The 17,272-nt window shown below is 68.9% G+C and overlaps 1 protein-coding gene across 1 annotated transcript; it reads right to left on the bottom strand.

Moving 5' to 3' along the window:
• Positions 1–215: 215 nt before the first annotated feature.
• PDE1B (phosphodiesterase 1B) lies at positions 216–14,729 on the bottom strand (the record flags this gene model as incomplete). Its single annotated transcript, XM_084277203.1, has 14 exons — positions 216–307; positions 1,292–1,428; positions 2,226–2,352; positions 3,409–3,490; positions 3,621–3,741; positions 3,846–3,947; positions 4,064–4,189; positions 5,504–5,604; positions 5,899–6,039; positions 6,132–6,248; positions 6,632–6,698; positions 7,259–7,444; positions 8,463–8,576; positions 14,599–14,729. 14 exons carry the CDS (start codon positions 14,727–14,729, stop codon positions 216–218), a joined length of 1,644 nt encoding a protein of 547 aa, XP_084133329.1.
• Between the last annotated feature and the right edge of the window lie 2,543 nt (positions 14,730–17,272).

Raw genomic sequence — 17,272 nt, 5'->3', positions numbered from 1 at the left:
GAGGGAGGGGGGGGCCCAAATCCTTCTGTGGTCCCAGGCGGCTCCTTCCCGGTGCTGAAGTCGATGGTGTCGGAGGCGCCACGTGGCTGGGCACGGACCTGGGGGGCACGGGGACAGTTGTGGCCGTGACAGTGATGCCACCGCTGCCCCAGCCCGTGTTTGGGCCCCCACAACCCCCCCCCTTCCCAGGCCCCCCCACCTCGCTCCTCCTGGTGTTAGTCCACGTCCCCGTTGTGCCGGTGGCGGGGGGTGGGTGGCTGCTCCTCGCAGGGTGACAGCTCCTCGATGGACGCCTGGTTGGTGATGCCTGTGGCGGGACACGGGGCGTGGGGACCCCTCCAGGGACCCTAATTTGCCCCCCCCACACACACACCCCTCAGGGGTATCACCCAGCCCACGTGTCTGGGGACTGCCACACGCTTGGGATGCGTCCCCGCGCAGGGAGGCTCAGCCTGGAGCTGGTGTTGGGGGGGTCTCTGTCCCCTCTGTGCTGGCCATGGAGGCCATGATGGCCATGGTAAGCATGGTGGCTGTAGTGCCCATGGGGGCCATGGTGACCGTGGAGGACATGGAGACTGTGGTGTCCGCAGTGTCCATGGTGGCTGTGGAGACTGTGGTGGCCATAGAGGCTGTGGAGGCCGTGGTGGCCATGGTGAGCATGGTGGCCGTGGAGGTCATGGTGGCCATGGAGGCCATTGAGGCTGTGGAGGCCGTGGTGGCCGTGGTGAGCATGGTGGCTGTAGAGGCCATGGTGGCTGTGGAGGCTGTGGAGGCCGTGGTGGCCATAATGGCCGTGGAGGCCGTGGTGGCCATGGAGGCCATGGAGGCCATGGTGGCCATGGTGGCCATGGAGGCCGTGGTGGCCATGGAGGCCATGGTGGCCATGGAGGCCATGGTGGCCATGGTGGCCATGGAGGCTGTGGTGGCCGTGGAGGCCATGGTGGCCGTGGAGGTCATGGTGGCCGTGGAGGCCATGGTGAGCATGGTGGCCGTGGTGGCCATGGAGTCCATGGTGGCTATGGAGGCCATGGAGGTCATGGTGGCCGTGGAGGCCGTGGTGGCCATGGAGGCCATGGAGGTCATGGTGGCCATGGAGGTCATGGTGGCCATGGAGGTCATGGTGGCCGTGGTGAGCATGGTGGCCATGGAGGCCGTGGTGGCCATGGAGGCCGTGGTGGCCATGGTGGCCATGGAGGCTGTGGTGGCCGTGGTGGCCATGGAGGCCGTGGTGGCCATGGAGGCCATGGAGGCCATGGTGGCCATGGAGGCCATGGTGGCCGTGGTCACCTACCGCTGGCCGCCCGCTCCTTCCACTTCTGCTTGTTCTCCTGGATGTACTTGGTCCAGGTGGAGCGGAACCCGGCCAGGTCGGGTTTGATGTCCCCCAGCTCCAGGTGCTCATCCAGCGACGGCTGCCGCCACTGCGAGCTGCGGGCAGGGGACAGCTGGGGACAGCTGGGGACAGCTGGGGACGGGGCAGGGACAGGGCAGGGACAGGGGCAGGGACAGGAACAGGGACAGCTGGGGACGGGACAGGGACAGGGCAGGGACAGGGGCAGGGACAGGAACAGGGACAGCTGGGGACGGGACAGGGACAGGGCAGGGGCAGGGGCAGGGGACAGCTGGGGACAGCTGGGGACGGGACAGGGACAGGGCAGGGACAGGGGCAGGGGACAGCTGGGGACAGCTGGGGACGGGGCAGGGACAGGGACAGGGATAGGGGCAGGGATAGGGACAGCTGGGGACAGGACAGGAACAGGAGCGGGACAGGAGCAGGACAGGGGCAGGACAGGGACAGGGGCAGGACAGGGACAGCTGGGGACAGGACAGGGGCAGGGGAAGGGACAGGGACAGCTGGGGACAGCTGGGGACGGGACAGGGGCAGTGACAGGGGCAGGGACAGGGACATCTGGGGACAAGGCAGGGACAGGGGCAGGGACAGGGCAGGAAGAGGACAGGGACAGGGGCAGGACAGGGAAAGGACAGGGACAGGACAGGGAAAGGGGCAGGACAGGGGCAGGGACAGCTGGGGATGGGACAGGGACAGGGGTAGGATAGGGGCAGTGACAGGGGCAGGACAGGGACAGGGCAGAGCCGCCACCACCACCACCACATCCCAGCTCCCCATGACTGCTGGTTGCCCCCTACCCACCTCCCCTCCCTCCCCCCCCGCCCCGGCCTCCCCGCGCTGGGGAAGGGGAAACTGAGGCACGTGAGGGCCCAACCTGGCGGGCGGGGCGGGGCCAGCGCTGCCCTTGGCCTTGGTGGCGTCTTCAGCCTGGGGCAGAACCATCTTCTCTGCCACGTCCGTCAGCACCGAGAAGGTGGGTTCCACGATGAAGTCAATGAAGCCTGGGAGGGGGTGGGACAGGGGTGGGGATGGGGACACCCCAGAGGGGACAGGGGTGTGGATGGGGTGGGGATGGGGTGACAATGGGGACACCCCGGAGGGGACAGGGTTGGGGACAGGGGTGACAATGGGGACACCCTGGAGGGGACAGGGCTGGGGATGGGGTGGGAATGGGGACACCCCTGAGGGGACAGGCTTGGGGACACCCCTGAGGTGACAGGGTTGGGGATGGGGATGGGGACACCCCCGAGGTGACACAGTTGGGGGCAGGGGTGACAGTGGGGACACCCCTGAGGGGACAGGGTTGGGGGTGGGGTGGGGATGGGGACACCCCCGAGGTGACAGGGTTGGGGGCAGGGGTGACAATGGGGACAACCTGAAGGGGACAGGGTTGGGGATGGGGATGTGGACACCCCAGAGGTGACAGGGTTGGGGACAGGGGTGGGGATGGGGTGACAATGGGGACACTCCAGAGGTGACATGGTTGGGGGACATGGTTGGGGACAGGGGTGGGGATGGGGTGGAGATGGGGACACCCCCGAGGGGACAGGGTGGGGATGGGGATGTGGACACCCCAGAGGGGACAGGGTTGGGGATGGGGTGACAGTGGGGACACCCCCGAGGTGACAGCGTTGGGGATGGGGATGTGGACACCCCAGAGGTGACATGGGTGGGGACAGGGGTGACAGTGGGGACACCCCCAAGGTGACAGCGTTGGGGATGGGGATGTGGACACCCCTGAGGTGACAGGGCTGGGGACAAGAGTGGGGATGGGGAAACCCCCGAGGGGACAGGGTTGGGGACAGGGTTGGGGACAGGGGTGACAGTGGGGACACCCCTGAGGTGACAGGTTTGGGGACAGGGGTGGGGATGTGGACACCCCAGAGGGGACAGGGTTGGGGATGGGGACACCCCCCCGAGGTGACAGGGCTGGGGACAGGGGTGGGGATGTGGACACCCCCGAGGTGACAGCGCTGGGGACAGGGTTGGGGACAGGGGTGACAGTGGGGACACCCCCGAGGTGACAGCGCTGGGGCCAGGCCCCTGCCACCCCTCACCTATCTGGGACTGGGCCACCAGCGTGGACGTGCGGTCGCAGAGCGGGGAGAAGGGCAGCCCCAGCTCGGCCTCCTTGTCCCCCTGGAGAGGCACAGCGAGGGGCGGGGGACACACAGGGAGGACAGCTGACCCGGGGGGTGGGCTTGTCGGGGGGGACACAGGGGTGGTCCCCGTGCCCTGCCACCCCCTGCCCGCGGCGCCGGGGCCCTACCTGCCTGAAGAACTCCTCCATCAGGGCCTTGGTCCAGCGGCCGTGCACGGCCCACTGCTTGGTGGGGTGGCTGATGTCGGCCGCGTGCAGCAGCAGCGACAGCACCTTGGACTTGTCAATCCTGGGCGAGGGGCTTGGGGTGCTCAGGGTGGTGTGTCCCCCCTTAAAAAACCCCCCCACATCCCCTTCCCCAAACCCCTCCTCCTCCTCTTCCTCCATCCTCACCTCTCCAGCTGCTGCAGGGATGTCTTCATGGACTTGACTTGCTGGAAGTGGCAGGACATGTCGGTGGCCAGGACCATCTCGATCACCAGAGCCCTCAGCTCCCTGCAGCCCCAGGGGAGGGGAAAAGGGGGGGGATCCCCTCAAACTCAGGACCCCCCACTGCCCTGTCCCAGCTGGGGACAGTCCCTGGGGCTGTGGACAGGGGGCAGGGAGCTTACACGAACTCGTCCTTGGTGAGGTTGATGAAGATGTTCATCTCCTCGTCCTGCATCATGCGGAACACGGCGCTGATGTGGTGGTTCTCCAGCACCGAGCGGTCGTTGTACAGGATGGCACAGTCTGACCTGGGTGGTGGGGATGGGGGGGGGGCAGGGAATGAGCACACACACCCCCCCCCCCCGCCCCTGGGCAGCCCTGGCCCCCACGGATGGGGCCTGACCCTGGGGTGGGCACTCCCAGGGTGCTGCTCAGCCCTTCCTGCGCCATAGGTCAGTGGAACAGAGCCCCAGCCCTGCCTGGTCTGACCACGCTGTGCCATGTCACCCGTGGGGTGCCACCTGCACTGTGCCGTGACCCCCATGGGGTGCCACCTGCACCGTGCCATGTCACCCGTGGGGTGCCACCTGCATGGTCCCATGTCACCCGTGGGGTGCCACCTGCACTGTGCCGTGACCCCCATGGGGTGCCACCTGCACTGTGCCATGTCACCCGTGGGGTGCCACCTGCATGGTCCCATGTCACCCGTGGGGTGCCACCTGCACTGTGCCGTGACCCCCATGGGGTGCCACCTGCACTGTGCCATGTCACCCATGGGGTGCCACCTGCACGGTGCCATGCCACCCATGCATGTCACCCATGGGGTGCCACCTGCACTGTGCCATGCCACCCATGCCAGTTACCCATGGGGTGCCACCTGCATGGTCCCATGCCACCCATGCCATATCACCCATGGGGTGCCACCTGCACCATGCTGTGACCCCCATGCCATGTCACCCATGGGGAGCCACCTGCACAGTGCCATGACCCCCCATGCATGTCACCCATGGGGAGCCACCTGCACCGTGCCGTGACCCCCCCATGCCATGTCACCCATGGGGTGCCACCAGCACAGTGCCATGCCACCCATGCATGTCACCCATGGGGAGCCACCTGCACTGTGCTGTGACCCCCATGCATGTCACCCATGGGGTGCCACCAGCACGGTGCCATGACCCCCCCATGCCATGTCACCCATGGGGAGCCACCTGCATGGTCCCATGCCTTCCATGCCATATCACCCATGGGGAGCCACCTGCATGGTCCCATGCCACCCATGCATGTCACCCATGGGGTGCCACCTGCACTGTGCTGTGACCCCCCATGCATGTCACCCATGGGGAGCCACCAGCAAGGTCCCATGCCACCCATGCCATGCCACACCATGCCACCTGCACTGTGCCATCCACGCTGTCCCATGCCACCCATGGAGAGCCACCAGCACCGTGCCATGCCCCCTGTGGTGTGCCACACGGTGCCACCTGCACCATGCCACCCATGGGGAGCCACCAGCACGGTGCCACACCATCCATGCCACGCCCTGTCACCTGTGGGGTGCCACCAGCATGCCATGCCCCCCGTGCCGTGCCGTGCCCCCCGTGGGGTGCCCCCCCTGCCCTCACTTGGTCTGGATGTGGAAGCTGTTGGTGGTGCCCGTGTGCTCGTAGTCGTGGATGGCGGCGGCGAAGATGATGGCCAGGACCTCGATCTCCGTCAGGTAGTGCTGGGGGACGCGGGTGTCAGGGCTGCCAGGGCCACCCCACAAGGGGTGGGGAGCCAGAGTGGGGGGTGGGCAAGCAGGAGGGTGGGGGGGGAGTGTGTGACACACCACAAGCATGCACATGTGTGTGTCCCAAAACCGGGGTGGGGTGTCACCCCATGTCCCTCATCATCCTCCATTCCCATCACCAGGTGGTGCCATCTCCATGGCAACAAGCATCATCCTGGACCAAGCGGGTGGGCACTGGGTGGGCACTGAGACCCCTCCCATGGGAGACCCCCCCCACCCCCCCCATACCAACATGCCAGTGCGGAGCAAGAAGCAATGGACGGTCTGGGTGACGTCGGCAGCGTGGACCTGGTTGTGGTAGGGATTCCGGTACTTTCCGTAGCCGGCCTCCAGCGCGTCCAGCAGCGTCGTCAGGAAGACAGAGGGGATCTGGGACACATGGGCTGCTTGGGGTGGGGGGCAAAACCCCAGGGGGGGCACCCTAAGGGCACCCATGGGTGGGGGTGGGGGTGGGCGCACACCTTGAAGCGGCTGTTGAGGTTGTGTCGGGTGAAGAGCTCGAAGACGATGGTGCGCAGGGCGTGATCCTCTGTCACCCGGTTGAGAGCGAAGACATCGAAGCACCACTGGTCCAGGGTCTGGGGGGGGGGGGTGGGGAAAGGGGGGAGGGTCATGGGGGTGTTACCCCCAGTGCTGGGGCAGCCCCGACACCCGGTGACACCCAGCGGTGCCCCCAATGTGGTGCTGAATTGGTGGGGTGGGGATGGGATGGGATGGGATGGGATGGGGATGGGGATGGGGATGGGGATGGGGATGGGGTGGGATGGGGATGGGATGGGGATGGGGATGGGATGGGATGGGGATGGGATGGGGATGGGGATGGGCATGGGCATGGGATGGGCATGGGATGGGCATGGGGATGTGGATGGGATGGCCCTGTGCCCAGATCAGGGCAGCAGGGTGGTATCCTCTGAGCGGGGGGTTGGGGGGATGTTGGGGTGCCCCCTGCGCCCCACGGTACCTTCAGGCAGTTCAGGACAGAGGTGGAGTAGCTGGGCCCCACGGCCGTGTACGTCCGGCGGAACATCCTGCAATTGGGGGGGTGTGGAAAGGGCTGAGGGGGGAGCAGGGCTGGGGGGGCTGGGGGGCAGAGGTGAGGGGCTGGGGGCAGAGCTGGGTGCTGGGGGCAGAGCTGGGGAGCTGGGGGGGGCACCTTGTGGCGCAGACCTGGGTGCTAGGGCAGAGCTGGGGACAGAGCTGGGGTCTGGGGGGCACCTTGGGGGGCAGAGCTGGGTGCTGGGGGCAGAGCTGGGGGGCTGGAGGTCAAACCTGGGGGACAGAGCTGGGGGGCTGGGGGCAGACCTGGGGGGCACCTTGGGGTGCAGACCTGGGGGGCACCTTGGGGGTGCAGAGCTGGGTGCTGGGGGCCCCACTTGGGTGCTCAGGCTCAAACCCTGGTGCCAAGACACTCCCTGGCTGGGACCCCCCCACCCCGGCAAAGCCCCAACACCCCCCCCCCACACCCCAGCCAGCCCCCCCTTGCCCATCCATGGGGGGTGGGATGGGTGTGTGGGGAGGGGGATGGGGTGGGTGGGGAGGGGGATGGGGTGGGTGGGGAGGGGGTGGCCGTGCCCCCCCCAGCACCCACCTCTCCACGAAGATGCCGGCCTGGACGGCGTGCACGATGCTGCGGAACTTGGGCTTCTCCTCGGCGCGGCGGCCCTTGGCCCGCGCCTGCTGCGTGAAGGTGGCGGCCAGCCAGTCCCGCACCTCCGAGGGCACCGCCGCGTCCGAGCGCATCTCCCGCAGCTCGTCCTCCGTGTCCAGCATCTGCCTGAGGGGGCGCGGGGCCGGCGCGGCCACCGGCACCGCCAGCACCAGCAGCATGGGCACCAGGATGGGCACCAGCACCGCCAGCACCAGCACCAGCACCACCAGCAGGATGGCACCAGCATCAGCATGGGCACCAGCATGGGCACCAACACCGCCGGCACCAGCACCACCAGCAGGATGGGCACCAGCAGCAGCATCAGGATGGGCACCAGCAGCATCATCAGGATGAGCACCAGCACCACCAGCAGCATCATCAGTATGAGCACCAGTACCATCAGCAGGATGGGCACCAGCACCACCAGGATGGGCACCAGCAGCAGGATGGGCACCAGCACCACCAGCAGCATCATCAGGATGGGCACCAGCATCAGGATGGGCACCAGCAGCAGCAGCAGGATGGGCACCAGCACCACCACCAGGATGGGCACCAGCAGCACCAGCAGCAGCAGCAACAGGGTGGGCACCAGCAGCACCAGCAGCAGCAGCACGGTGGGCATCAGCACCACCAGGAGCAGCAGGATGGGCACCAGCAGCATCATCAGGATGAGCACCAGCACCACCAGGAGCATCAGGATGGGCACCAGCAGCATCATCAGGATGAGCACCAGCACCACCAGGAGCAGCAGGATGGGCACCAGCAGCAGCATCATCAGGATGGGCACCAGCACCGTCATCAGGATGGGCACCAGCACCACCAGCAGCATCATTATCAGGATGGGCACCAGCACCAACAGCAGCAGGATGGGCACCAGCAGCAGCACGGCCATGGCAGGAAGGGAGAAGAGGATGGGCATCACCATCATCATCATCATCATCATCATCATCATCACCATCATCATCATCATCATGGTCATGGCAGGAAGGGGTGAGAGGATGGGCAGCACCAGCAGCATCATCAGGAGGGGCACCATCATCATCAGGGTCATGGCGAGAAGGGGCGAGAGAAGGGGCATCATCGTCATCATCATCACCCCCCCACCCCCCACCGCCCCTCCCCGTGGTGCCGCCCCCAGCCCCACCTGGTCTCGTCGATGCAGACGGCCTCCAGCAGCGAGGCCGCGTACTCCAGGTTCCTCTTCAGCTCCTCCACGTTCACCTCGCCCGTCTCCAGCTGCTTCACCAGGTACCGCAGCCTGGGGGGACACGGGGACACGGGGACACGGGGGACATGGGGACACGGGGGACATGGGGACATGGGGACATGGGGGGACACGGGGGACACGGGGACGTGGGGGGACATGGGGGACGTGGGGGGACATGGGGGACATGGGGGACATGGGGGACATGGGGGACATATGGGGGACATGGGGGGACATGGGGGGACACGAGGGGACACGAGGGGACACGGGGACATGGGGGGACATGGGGGGACACGGGGGGACACGGGGGGACACGGGGGGACACGGGGACATGGGGGGACACGAGGACACGGGGACATGGGGGACACGGGGGACACGGGGGGACACGGGGGGACATGGGGGGACACGGGGGGACATGGGGACACGGGGGACACGGGGGGACACGCGCCCTGACACGCCTGGGCAGCACCCATGGGCGTGGGGTGGGAGTGGGCACCAGGGTGGGGTGGGGTGGGGGTAGCTGCCCGGGGAACCCCCAGAAGGGGTGGGGGGGGGTGAGAGGTGGGGGAGGGGTGGGTGTGCGCTGTGGTACCGCACACCCAGCACCCAGAGCTCATCCTGCTCCCAGCACCCATGGGCTCATCCTGCACCCAGCACCCAGGGGCTCATCCTGCACCCAGAGCTCATCCTGCACCCAGCACCAGGGGCTCATCCTGCACCCAGCACCCAGGGGCTCATCCTGCACCCAGAGCTCATCCTGCACCCAGCACCCAGAGCTCATCCTGCACCCAGCACCCAGGGGCTCATCCTGCAGCCAGCACCCAGGGGCTCATCCTGCAGCCAGCACCCAGGGTCCATCCTGCATCCAGTACTCAGCACCCTGCACTCAACACCCAGCATCCAGAGCTCATCCTGCACCCAGCACTCATCCTGCACCCAGCACCCTGGGCTCATCCTACACCCAGCACTCATCCTGCACCCAGCATCCCAGAACACATCCCACATCTGGTACTCAGCACCCTGCACCCGACATCCAGCACCCAGAGCTCATCCTGCTCCCAGCACTCATCCTGCACCCAGCACCCAGGGCCCATCCTGCATACGGTACTCAGCACCCTGCACCCAACATCCAGCACCCAGAGCTCATCCTGCACCCAGCACCCTGGGCTCATCCTGCATCCGGTACCCAGCACCCTGCACCTAACACCCCTGCACACACAGCTCATCTTGCACCCAGCATCCGGGGCTCAGCACCCAGAGCTCATCCTGCACCCAGCACCCCATGTCCAGAATAGATCCTGCATCCAGTACCCAGCACCCTGCACCCAGCACCCTGGGCTCATCCTGCTCCCAGAGCTCATCCTGCACCCAGCATCCCAGAACACATCCCACATCCAGTACTCAGCACCCTGCACCCAGCACCCAGAGCTCATCCTGCACCCAGCCTTTTGGGCCACAGGTGAGTGTCCCCAGCACCCCTCTGGCCGTGCCTCAGTTTCCCCTCCCACCCCTTCAAGAAACCTCCCCCACCCTGGGTGCTGAGGGTCCCGGGGGGGGGTCCCCAGGGACTCACCTCCAGTGGATCTTGTGCAGTGCCACCAGCTCTGCCATGGGGTGACAGCAGCACCCAGGGGGGTCCCAACAGCACCCAAGGGCGTCCCAGCAGCGTGGGGACGCGGGGACAGGAAACCAGTGTGGCCGCCCTTCCCCCACCAGCCTGTGACACCCACAGGGGACACGGGGGGAGGGGAGTGGGGGGACAGACCCACAGACCCACCCCCTCCCACACGCGTGGGCACCTTCCCCTGTCCCCAGCCCCCCCCCCCAGCCCCGGGGTGACCCCTCCCTGTCTGGCACACGCCTGAACACGCGTGTGCCGGTCGCCAGCCGGCCCCCGGCCATCTGTCTGTGTGTCCGTCTGTCTGGCTGGGAGGGGGGGATGAGGAGGCGGGAGGGAGGGGAGGGGGAGGGAGGGGAGAGGGAATCCCATCTGGCTGCCCGGGAAAGCGCAGCCCCCGCAGCCACCGCGAGTGCTGGGTGGGATGGGAGGGGATGGGATGGGATGGGGATGGGGATGGGGATGGGGATGGGGATGGGGATGGGGATGGGGATGGGGATGGGATGGGAGGGGATGGGGATGGGGATGGGGATGGGGATGGGGATGGGGTGGGGTGGGGTGGGGTGGGGATGGGGATGGGGATGGGGATGGGGATGGGGATGGGGATGGGGATGGGGATGGGATGGGATGGGGATGGGGATGGGGATGGGATGGGGACGGGGACGGGGACGGGGATGGGGATGGGATGGGGATGGGATGGGGATGGGATGGGGATGGGGATGGGGAGGGGATGGGGAGGGGATGGGGAGGGGATGGGGAGGGGATGGGGATGGGGATGTGGCCTGCCATGGGACATCACAGGCTGTCACAGGCTGTCACAGCCTGACAGGGGCTGGCACAGCCCCTCCAGAGCTCCACCAGCTCCCCCTGGGCTGGGGCGAGGGGGGTCCCATGTCACCCCTGTCCTGGTCTGGGCCAGCCCTCCAGCCACCCTGTCCCCTCCCAAAGGTGTCACTGTCACAGCTGCTGCCACCCAGCAGGTCCCCAGCGCTGCTACCAGCACCCAGCGGGTCCCCAGCAGGTCCCACCAGTGCCCACCCAGCACCCACCGGGTCCCCACTGGTCCCCAATGGGTCCCACCACTCCCCACCCAGTGGGTCCCAGCCCCCCACCACAGTGTCCCCAAGGCTGGTGACACCCGTCCCCACTGCCCCACACGTGTCCCCATCAGCCAAGCCCCAGCCAAGCCCCAGCCACACCAGCCCCCTGGGGACACTGAGGCACGGGGGGGGGGGGGGACACAGGGTGGCACAGGGACTGTCCCACCCGGGGTCACGGTGTGTGTCCCCCCCCCCACAGCTCCAAACCCCACGGGATGGGCTGTCCCCCCAAATCACCCCGGGGTCCATGTGGTGGGGGGGTCACCGTGTGCCCCCCCCCCAAGGTGACAGGTGATGGGTGATGGGGAGAGAGGGGGACTGGGGTTTGGGGAGGGGGACTGGGGGGGACACAGCCAGACGTCCCATCCGAAGCCAGTGTGAGGGGGGGGTCGTGACCTTGGCAAAGGCACCTGTCACCTTCCTGTGCCCTGCCCCCCACCCCTGGGGACACCCACCCCCAGCACCCCCTACCCTGGGTGGGGGGCCATGGGGGACCCCCGAGGGGAGCCCAGGGAGGGGGGGGATGGGGAGCAGGGGGCTGGCTGCATCACGCTGCCTGGGGGTGGGGGGGGGACACACGGTGCCACCACCCACCCCCACGGTCCCCACGGGCTGCCTGTCACCACCCACGGCCCCCGCTGCTGCTGCCACCCCCCCCAACCCAGTGCCACCCCCCCCATCCCAGTGCCACCCCCCCCAACCCAGTGCCACCCCCCTCATCCCAGTACCACCCCCCCATCCCAGTGCCGCCCCCCCCATCCCAGTGCCACCCCCCACCACATCCCAGTGCCACCCCCCCATCCCAGTGCCACCCCCCACCACATCCCAGTGCCACCCCCCCATCCCAGTGCCGCCCCCCACCACATCCCAGTGCCATCCCCCCCATCCCAGTGCCATCCCAGTGCCGCCCCCCCCATCCCAGTGCCGCCCCCCACCCCATCCCAGGCCTGATGTGGGGATTCCAGAGCCGCTGGCACCCTGTGCACCCACACGGCCCTGTGCACATGCGTGTGCAAGCTCCCAGCCAGGGCTCACACGCGTGTGACACACGGGGCTGTCACATGTGTGACACACGGGGCTGGTCACACGTGTGACACACACGGGGCTGGGCACTCACACGTGTGACATGGGGCTGGTCAGACTCACACGTGTGACACACGGGGCTGGTCACTCACATGTGCAACACACACAGGGCTGGACACTCACACGTGTGACACACACAGGGCTGGTCACTCACACGTGTGACACACAAACAGGGCTGGTCTCACACACGTGTGACACACACACGGGGCTGGACACTCACACGTGTGACACACGGGGCTGGAAACTCACACGTGTGACACACACACAGGGCTGGACACTCACACGTGTGACACACGAGGCCCCTGGGGAGCCCCAGCACCCACATTTCACACCCCGGCTGAGCCCGGCCTTGGGCTCACGTGTGACACACTCGACACCTCTGGCACCAACACGCGTGTGCCACGAGCTCCCGTCCCCGTGTGTCACCCGGCACACGTGGGGCTTCGCCGGGCGCCACGTGCGGGTCAGACCCTCACGTGCCCCTCGCACGCCCAAGGCTGCGCCCCTCAAACGCCCCTCAAACGCCCCTCACGTGCCCCTTGCATGCCCCTCACGTGCCCCTTGCACACCCACAGCTGCGCCCCTCAAACGCCCCTCACATGCCCCTTGCACGCCCACGGCTGCACCCCTCAAACGCCCCTCAAACGCCCCTCACATGCCCCTTGCACGCTCCTCACGTGCCCCTTGCACACCCACGGCTGTGCCCCTCACACATCCCTCAAATGTCCCTTGCACACCCCTTGCACGCCCCTCACGTGCCCATCACGTGCCCCTTGCACGCCCACGGCTGCACCCCTCGCACGCCCCTCACATGTCCCTTGCACACCCACGGCTGTGCCCCTCACACGCCCCTCAAATGCCCCTTGCACACCCCTCACGTGCCCCTTGCACACCCACGGCTGCGCCCCTTGCACACCCCTTGCACGCCCCTCACGTGCCCCTCGCACACCCACGGCTGCGCCCCTCACGTGCCCCTTGCACGCCCCTTGCACACCCACAGCTGTGCCCCTTGCACACCCCTCACGTGCCCCTCGCACACCCACGGCTGTGCCCCTTGCACACCCCTCACGTGCCCCTCGCACACCCACGGCTGTGCCCCTTGCACACCCCTCGCACACCCCTCATGTGCCCCTCGCACACCCACGGCTGCGCCCCTCGCATGCCCCTCGCACGCCCCTCACGTGCCCCTCGCACGCCCCTCGCACGAGGCCCCGTGCCGCAGGCTGGGGAGGGGGTTACCACGCACACGTGAGCTCACAGCTGAGGGGGTGGCACCCACCCATCAGGGGGGCACCCAGGGGTGTCAGAGGGTGACACCCCCTCCCCTGTGCCTACAGCACCCACTCTACTCCCCCCTCCAAGAGTTCAGGGCAGCCCAGCCCCCCCCCCCACCTGCCAGAGGGGGTGCAGGGTGTTGGGGGGGGGGCTGCACTGGGGGGACCCCCACCCAGCCCCCCAAGAGCTGCCCCATCAGACCCACCCCCAAGGTTATGGGTGCGCCCACCCAAGGGGGTCCCAGTGCCCCAGCGCAGGGGGTGTCCTGGGGGAGGTGACTGGGAAGGGAGGGGGGGGACACACAAGGGGGGTCCTGCGTGGAGTGGGGGGCACCATGGAGGGGGGGGGGATGCTAGAGGATGAGGAAGGGTCCCCAAAGTGGAGTAGGGTGCACCAGGGGGGTGGGTGGGGAGGGTGTTAGAGGATGAGGAAGGGTCCCCAAAGTGGAGTAGGGTGCACCAGGGGTGGGGGGGTGGGTGTTAGAGGATGAGGAGGGGTCCCCAAAGCGGAGTAGGGTGCACCAAGGGGGTGGTGGGGGGGGTGTTAGAGGATGAGGAGGGGTCCCCAAAGTGGAGTAGGGTGCACCAGGGGTGTGTGTGGGGGGGGTGTTAGAGGATGAGGAGGGGTCCCCAAAGCGGAGTAGGGTGCACCAGGGGGGTGGGTGGGGGGGTGTTAGAGGATGAGGAGGGGTCCCCAAAGTGGAGTAGGGTGCACCGGGGGGGTGGGGGGGGGGTGTTAGAGGATGAGGAGGGGTCCCCAAAGCGGAGTAGGGTGCACCAGGGGTGGGTGGGGGGGTGGGTGTTAGAGGATGAGGAGGGGTCCCCAGAGTGGAGTAGGGTGCACCAGGGGGGTGGGAGGTGTCAGAGGATGAGGAGGGGTCCCCAAAGCAGGGGTTGGGGGGGGGGGGGGGGTGTCAGGGTGCTGATGGGGTGCACCGCTCGGGGTGGGCTCAGGGTGGGGGGGGGGTGGGATAGGGTGGGGGGGTGGGGGGGTCACTCACAGCGCCCGGAGCTTGACCCAAATCTTCTTGCTGGGGGCGGACTTGATCTCCAGCGGGGACGGGCACCCCCCGGCCGGGTCCGGCGCCCCCCGCTCGGGCTCCAGCCCCGGCAGGTTCCGCGGCGGCTCCATGGCCCCTGCGGGGACGCGCCCTCAGCCCCCCCCCTCACCCCCCCCCCATCCAGGGACCGGCGGGCAGCGGCCGAGCAGCCGCTCCCGCCCCGCCAGCCCCCCCGGGGAAGGGACCCCCTTCCCCAAGCCCCCTCCCCAAAGCAGCACCACAACCCCCTCCCCTCCTGCAGCCGGTACCCGGCGGCTGCGCAGGCAGCCCCGGCCCGGGCGGCGGAGCTAAGATGGCACCGGGGGTGGGAGCACCGGGCTGGGGAGAACCGGCGATGGGGAGGGGGAGGAGGGGGGGGAGGAAGGCAGAGGGAGGAGGAGAACCGGCCACCGGCAGCGCCCGGGGGCGGGGAGGACCGGCGGGTGGCCGGTTGTGTGGGGAGGGTGGGGGGGGTAGGACCGGGGATGCTGCGCGCTCCTACCCGGGGATGCTCGGCCGGTGTCCCCCCCCTACCCCCCCGCCGCCGCCTCCTCCTCCTCCTCCTCCTCCTCCTCCCGCCGGTGCTGCCGGTGCCGCCGGGTCTGTCTCCGCCGCAACTTTCCCCGAGCCGCTACCGGCGGGAGGGGCGGGGAGGGGCGGGGGGAGCCGGGGGCGGCACCGGCGACCGGGAACCGCCCAGCCCCGCGCTGGGGAGGGGGCGGGGGGTGCCCCGGGACCCCCGAGGAGCGATGAGGGGGTGGTGGGGTCCTGGGGACCCCTGAGGAGTGATTGGGGAGTGGGGGCTGCCCCAGGACCCCCGAGGAGCGATGGGTGGGTGGTGGGTGCACCGGGACCCCCCAGGAGCGATGAGGGGGCGGGGGGTGCTGCAGGTCCCCCGAGGAGCGATTGGGGAGGGGGGGCTGCCCTGGGACCCCCGAGGAGTGATGGGTGGGCGGTGGGTGCACCGGGACCCCCGAGGAGCGACTGGGGAGGGGGGGCTGCCCCAGGACCCCCGAGGAGCCATGGGTGGGCGGTGGGTGCCCCAGGACCCCTGAGGAGCGATTGGGGAGGGGGGGCAGCCCCGGGACCCCCGAGGAGCGATGGGTGGGTGGTGGGTGCACCGGGACCCCCCAGGAGCGATGAGGGGGCGGGGGGTGCCCCGGGACCCCCGAGGAGTGATTGGGGAGGGGGGGCTGCCCCGGGACCCCTGAAAAACGATTGGGGAGGGGGGGCTGCCCTGGGACCCCCGAGGAGCGATGGGTGGGCGGTGGGTGCCCCGGGACCCCCGAGGAGCGATTGGGGAGGGGGGTGCCCCGGGACCCCTGAGGAGCGATTGGGGAGGGGGGGCTGCCCCAGGACCCCCGAGGAGTGATGGGTGGGCGGTGGGTGCCCCGGGACCCCCGAGGAGCGATGAGGGGGCGGGGGGTGCTGCAGGTCCCCCGAGGAGCGATGGGTGGGCGGTGGGTTCCTGGGGGCCCCCGAGGAGCGATGGGTGGGCGGTGGGTGCCCCAGGACCCCTGAGGAGCGATTGGGGAGGGGGGGCTGCCCCAGGACCCCCGAGGAGCGATTGGGGAGGGGGGGCTGCCCCGGGACCCCCGAGGAGTGATGGGTGGGCGGTGGGTGCCCCAGGACCCCCGAGGAGTGATGGGTGGGCGGTTGGTTCCTGGGGACCCCTGAGGAGTGATTGGGGAGGGGGGGCTGCCCTGGGACCCCCGAGGAGTGATGGGTGGGCGGTGGGTTCCTGGGGACCCCTGAGGAGCGATTGGGGAGGGGGGGTTGCCCCAGGACTCCCGAGGAGCGATGGGTGGGCGGTGGGTGCCCCGGGACCCCCGAGGAGTGATGGGTGGGCGGTGGGTGCCCCGAGACCCCCCATGGGCAGGGAGGTGCCCAAATCCACACAGCTGCTATTTGGGGAGGGGGCGTCCCAGGCCCCCTGTGGAGCTGGAGTTGGGGGGAGGGGGTGCAGGTGCCCTAAGACCCCCACGGGTCCTGGGGGAGCCCCTAACTCAGTGCCCCCCCATGTGTGTGCACGGGGGGGGGCGAGCCACGTGCTGGGGCAGGGGGGGCTCCCCGACACCCCCCCCCCCCAGCCCCCTCTCCCAGCCCCGCTCCCCGCTGAGACCCGCCCGGCTCATCACACCTCCCGAGTTACTGTAGGACCTGCTCAAACCCGAGGGTGGGGTGGGGTGGGGGGGGTCCTGGGCCTGCGAGGGCATCGCCCCCCCCCCCTAAAGGGGTCAAGGGGCGGGGGGTTTGGGGAGCTCGGGGGAACCCCCTCCCCTGGGCTCACCCACCCCCCCTGTACCCCCAACCTGTGACACCCCCCCCCCCAAACCCCCCATCCGTGTCCCATCAGGACACCTGAGGGTCTGGGGGGGCTCTGGGCACGTGCACAAGGCTGGGGGGGGGGGATGGAAGGTGGGGGGGGGGCACGGCAGCACCCCCGCAGGCACGCGCCGAGCCGCAGCCCCCGGGGAATATTAATAAGCCCCTTACGTAAGGGCGTGGGTGGGCACCCAGCCCCCCCCCCACCCCCACCGGCACGGGGGGGCCAGGTGGGCTCCCCCCCACACCCCCCTCAGCCCCCCCTCCCCAGCCCCCCAACCCCCAGCCCCACTGAGCCAAGGGTCTCTGC

This window comes from Gallinula chloropus, assembly GCF_964237585.1.
Source record: "Gallinula chloropus genome assembly, chromosome: 31".
NCBI lineage: Eukaryota > Metazoa > Chordata > Aves > Gruiformes > Rallidae > Gallinula > Gallinula chloropus.
Note: the sequence above shows the minus strand (reverse complement) of the source record. Positions and strands in the feature narration are given on the sequence as shown.